At 53.6% G+C, this 5,728-nt stretch overlaps 1 protein-coding gene across 1 annotated transcript in view; it reads left to right on the plus strand.

Moving 5' to 3' along the window:
• Nucleotides 1-5,728, plus strand: part of CDK5RAP2 (CDK5 regulatory subunit associated protein 2) — a 183,302-nt gene that overhangs the window by 145,124 nt on the left and 32,450 nt on the right. The window contains exons 26-27 of the mRNA XM_010848429.1: nt 815-863; nt 3,402-3,574. Coding sequence (XP_010846731.1) covers nt 815-863; nt 3,402-3,574 — 222 coding nt within the window. The remainder of the gene's footprint in view (nt 1-814; nt 864-3,401; nt 3,575-5,728) is intronic.

The raw sequence follows: 5,728 nt of genomic DNA on the forward strand, positions 1-5,728 counted from the left end.
CTCCCCTGGTGGCTCAGTGGTAAAGAATCCACTTGCCAGTGTAGGGGACATGGTTTCGATCCCTGACCCGAGAGGATCGCACACTCTACGGAGCAACTAAGCCTGTGCACCGCAACCACTGAGCCCGTGCTCCGGAGCCCGGGAGCAGCCCCTGAAGTCCGAGTCCCCCGGAGCCTGTGCGCCACAGCGAGGACCCGGCGCAGGGAGAAGCCCACGTGCTGCAGCTGGGGAGGAGCCCCCTGCTCACCACGGCTGGAGAAAAGCTCACGCAGCACCCAAGACCCAGCGCAGCCCAAAATAGATAAGGTTAAAAAAAAAATCACCATTAGTGTGCTAAAAAAAAAATAAAGGCCAAAGTGAGAGATTAAGTCACAATAACTAGCATCCGCGTTAGAATGCATGGAGGAAAGAACAGAAGGGAAGCCAGGAGCAAGTCTGTGGTGAGAAGACTCTGGAATTTTGGACCCGGAGGGGAGTGACCTGCTTTCTGTGGGTTCTGTTCGCCGTCTCCTGCAACAGGCCTGTCTTCTGCTGGAATCAGAATTGTGGGGAAGCAGGAAGAGCCTGTATCCAGCCGTGCCCTCGTGATTGCTTTTTAGATTCAGTCCTGTCGCCTTCTATGGAACCAGCACTGGAGCTGGAGCCTGCAGTCTGAGCGGTATTCTTGGTAATCCAACGTTAAATCCTCAGGACTGTTACAGAGGAGTGTTTAAACAAATGGGATAACGCCTCTGCAAATGGATGAGCAAGGGATTATTAGGGAGCACTTCTTCTTTTCTTTTAATGTTTTCCTTCTTGATGTTTCTGCTTCCAGGAAATTCAGCTGAGGTGGAAATGAAAACCCAGAGAGAAGCGAGAGAGCGGTGAGTGTGCAGCACTGGGTAAGAGGCCGCGGCGGGTCAGCTTCATGTGCCAGCGTTTGGCATTCTGGGCTGCCTCCTGTCCTCTTAGTTTCCTGCATCTGGGGAATAAAGCGGAAACGCGTAGGAAATGAACACTGGCCACACAAAACCAGGAGTCGATGCGGGTGTCCCGCAGCCTCCCTGCAGCCGTGGGAGGTGCTCCTGGCGTTGCTCTCAGGCGATCTGACTCGGGCGACGCGTCCCTTCTGTTGGCCCGAGTCCCCGGAGCGTGAGTTCCAGGCTCCCGCCTGGCCCGTCTGTCCTGTGGACCCCGCGCTGCAGTCTTGTCTGACTGCTGGTGGTTCTCCAGAGTGTGCGAGTGCACAGGCAGCGGCCCTGCCTTCCTCCTGTGGTTTAAAACCCTTCTTCAGAGTCGGCTCGCGGGAAGCGGCCCGCGCTCTCCCCGACCCCCTCGCCTCTGCCCTCACCCCAGGGTCCCTGGCCCTTCTCGTAGCGCTGGCCGCATGGCTGCACTGCAGCGCTGGCCATGTGGTTTCGAGGACTCCCTGAAAGGCAAGGAGGCAGCACTAACTAGGTGTTAGCGTGTGCCCGCTGCTGCCCTTGGCATCCGCGTCACTGTTTCTGACCCTACAAGGTGAGCATTCTTGTTCCCAGTTTAGGATGAGGAGCCTGAGGGGTCAGAGTTGCCTACGTGTCAAGGAGAGGCAGCACTGGGGTTTGAACTTGAATCTGTTGTTACTCTCACACCTGGATGCTTCTTGTTATTCCCTCTTGCCTTTTGAGGGCAAAGACTGTCTTAAATATCTGTACACCTGCTCCAGCCCCAGCTTTCTGGCATGTGATTGGAATTTTTAAAAATGTTCGTGGTTTAAGTGGATCGTTTACACCCTTAGCTTGCCTCTGTGGCCAACTGGAAACATCAAGCTCGTGGCTTCCTCTGTTAACTTGTTCAAGGTTCTCACTGTTGTTAATGCTATCGATGTTTCGCTCCTCTTGGGAGCTGCGACCCTTTGGATCCCTCGGGCTGAAATAAAGAAATAGAGACTGGTCTGGGATGTGGCGTTTCCGATTTTCTTGGCATCATGAAAGCCACCAGCATCATTAGAGGGAGCAGGCAGGGAAGCGGCACAGCTCACTGGAGCACATTTCAATCAGGGCTCCTGTAAGGTTAGAAGAAACACTCCTCTCCCACTGCAGTATTCTCAAGAATCCCTGCCAGTGCGACCTTCCACTTCCGCCCTGATGATAATGGGTCTCGTCCCATCGGCATGCTGTGGAGGGGGCAGTAAGGACCTTCCCGCTAGAGCTGTCTTAGCTGAGATCTGAAGGGTGAGGCTTGGGGTGGGGTTTTGGGAGCGTGTCTACCCTTGAGGGGTAGGAGATGTGGCCCCTTGGAGCTACGTGGCTGGTGGACAGAGCACGGAGCTGGGGAGGTGGGGTGGGCGGTGGTGCTTGGCCTGGTCCTCACATCCTGAATTAAGAGCCCAGATCCTGTTCTACAGGAAGAGGGGCATCTCCAAAGGAGGGCAGGCTGGGACTAGACAGGAGCAGGCTTGCTGATCTGAAAACCAGCCGTGGTTGACTGGAGAATGGGCTGGGAGAAGGCAGGGAGGCTCGGTGGCCCTCCTCAGCCACCCTTCTCATCTCTGACAGGCTTGCTTCTGTCCCTTCTGTTCTCCCATCTTCAGCTGCAGGCTTAGCACTCGCATGGGGCACTCCTAAGCTAATTAAACGGGTGCCCTCGGCCCCTTCCTCCCTTTGCAGGGCGGCAGCGAGCCTGAGCATCCATCACGCTGTCTGAGTGAAGTCGCATCTGGTGTTTACCTGTTAATGAATGTGTTGCCGCTCTGGAGTCCTTTGCTCCTGTCTGAGCTTGTGAATAATGAGACACGAAGTAATAGGAAAAAGTGGGAGAAAAAAGAGCTTAAATTAAGACCCTTATCTATAACGGGGATTCACATGGGCTTCTCACGAAGTTCAGGGTGTTTTTCCTCCTGCTGGAGGTGGCCCTTGGGAAACACAGGTTAATGACCAGGTGATTGCCTGAATGGTGATATTGGAACCAGCTTGGGGACCACGAGGGTTTTGAGATTTGTAGACCCACAAGTCCACCTGTGGGTTTGGGTTGTCCCCACCCCCAACATTCTCCTGGGGGCTTGGAACCAGTCAGACGAGGGTTCAGATGGTTGCCCTGCCACGTACAAGCGGGCGAGGTTCTGATGTCCCACCAACTCCCAGCTCTGCCTGCAGATGGTCCTCCCAGCGAGGACAGAGAGTGTGAAACGCCTGGTACAGAGCGGCCTCTCTCAGGGCCCCCCCTGCCAGCCAGACAGTGGGTCCCCCTACTTCACTGACTCCAAGTCGAGCCCACTGAGCCCCTTTTTGGTTTGTTTATAGAACGTCTTTGCTAAAAATTGTCCTAGGGGTGCAAAAAGACCAACGTTGCAAGTATAGGTAAATGATAAAGGGCCAGTGTCCTTATCCTGGTGTGGGGCCTTAGTGTGGAACACGATTTCTCTTTCAATCCCGATGGTCAAGGACTGAAGAAGACAGCTTCACACACCAGCACGTTCTCCCTGAGTCCCCCGCGCCCTCGGCCTGTCGCGCGGCGTCCGACTGTGGACTGTCCGAGAAGTCCTGCTCCTCACAAGACCAGAAGCAAGACAGCGAGGCGGAGAAGGCGTCGGGCCTGGCAAACAACTTTTCGCAAGGTAAGCCGCGCTTTCCCAAGCGTCTTAAACCTAGCTGAGATTTCCGGTTCGAACGGTAATTCACCCTCCTGCCTTCGTAGTGGAGGAGAGTATAGCGACCTCTGACTGGTTACTGGATGAGAGGACCTCCCGGAGGGGCCCAAGCCCGTCGTTCAGACATCCGTTTATCGATGGAGAAACCTGCGGTTGTTGAAGGTGCTGGAGATTAGGGAAAAGTCGCCTTTGTTTTTGATGATGGCTTGCCGTTTCCTCGCTTATCTGGCAGTGGCGGTCTGGAAAGCGCTGTGGTCACGGATCCGTCTGGTCGATTTCCTGTTATTTCTCTCAATCTCTTCCTGAGGTGATGTCGCTTTAAGACCCTTGGTTTGAATTGTACGGGTGCCCGAAAGGACCTCACCCCCTGTTTGGAGATTTTTGAATTTGATAAGTCTGCTGTGTTTCTCTTTAGTGTGACCTTTGACCTTTGGGGTCAGCCCTTTGCCCTGCCTCTGACCGTGGAGCTGTGGGCTCAGCTGGCGGAATCATCCTCCTGAGGCCGTCCACCCTGAGCTCCCCTTACATCAGTCCTGATACCCCCTGCTGGGCCTCGGGTAGGGCTCACTGTTCATCATAAGTTCCAGGGATTGTTCAGACCCGAACAGAGAGATCTTCCCCAGTGAAAGGCCAGTAGTGTGTATCACAGGCTTTGCAGAGCACATGTCCTCTGCTGCACTGACTCAGTTGTGCTCTTGCAGCAGAAAGCAGCTGTAAAAATGCGTAATGAATGAGTGTGGGTATGTCCCAGTATAACTGTGTTTACCTTTCAGACAGGCGGGGGCGCTTTGCGGCAGGCGCCCGCGCTTCCTGACCCTTGCTCTAGACTCTGGGCCTCAGCTGACGTCCTCTGGTCCCTCACGTTTCCCGCGGCTTCTTTGCAAGGTGCCCAGAATGGACCCAGAGAACAAGTCAGACGCTTCCCTGCTAAAAGCTCTTTGTTGACACCTGATCATGTAGAACAAGGGTTTCAAAATTGTAAAACCTTTTTCTGGCAACAGAAACCGCCCCCCCCTTTTTTTTCAGATGAAACTGATTATATAAGAGATATATGAAATACATAAAAGCTAAAACTTTCCAGAGTAGAGCCTTTATCCCCAGTGGTTGCCTCTGAGACTCGCAGTAGGATACTCAGGGTGTGGAGGAGCACAGTTTGAAAACAGGCCTAGAGCGTGATGTACGCGGGCTTGGCACAACGCAGGTGTCAGCTGGGCTCCTCCAGTAACCAGTCACCTGGATGTGTCTTCTTTGCATTTCTGGCTGTGACCCTCTGCAGTTTGTGAGTTTCTGCTCTTGGTTTTTCTGTGATTTCTGGCCACACTATCTGCCTTTCGACTTAGGTCAGATTGTAAATTATTTCCCTGTCCATTTCGTAAATTATTTCCCTGTCCGTATCGCTCTCCTCCTCCTGCCCGAGATCCCTCCGAAGACGGAATCTTTGTGGGAGGAGCTGACGGAGGTGTGGGGCCTAGAGAGGGCGGGGTTTACAGGGCAGCAAGTCTGATCCTTGCCACCGGAATATCTGCATATCTGTGATCCCTGTTCTTTAAAATCCGCCCACTAAGGTGGCACCAGGCACTTCCTCTTCCTCTCCCAGCCTGTCCCTCTTGTTTTCACTTTCCACCCGCTACGCGACTCCAGCCTTGGTTTATTTCCAGTGTAGAGCCATTCAGGTATCTCTTTCACCCCTTATTCCTCCTGAGGACACATGACCTTGGGCCTCTCAGGTGGGTTTTCAGGCACTTTCCTGAATGCAGACAGTGCTCTCTGGAGCCGTCCTAAGTAACCCACGGTTAGCTTCTTGGGGTCTGTTTCTCTGCTGTCTCTGCGTCCGTTTTTCCTTTTGCCGTGTTCGTAGTCAAGCAGAGGGGTGATTTACACTTGTGCTTTTTCCGCTCGGCGTTTATCGTAAGGTTTCCAGCAGGTTACACAGTACCATTTTCGGTGGCTTTGCTCGGCGTTGTATCTTAAGGTTTCCAACAGGTTACACAGCACCGTTTTCGGTGGCTTTGCTCGGCGTTGTATCATAAGGTTTCCAACAGGTTACACAGCACCGTTTTCGGTGGCTTTGCTCGGCGTTGTATCGTAAGGTTTCCAGCAGGTTACACAGCGCCGTTTCCG

Source organism: Bison bison, unplaced genomic scaffold (genome assembly GCF_000754665.1).
Source record: "Bison bison bison isolate TAMUID 2011002044 unplaced genomic scaffold, Bison_UMD1.0 scf7180017864266, whole genome shotgun sequence".
Classification (NCBI taxonomy): Eukaryota; Metazoa; Chordata; class Mammalia; order Artiodactyla; family Bovidae; genus Bison; species Bison bison.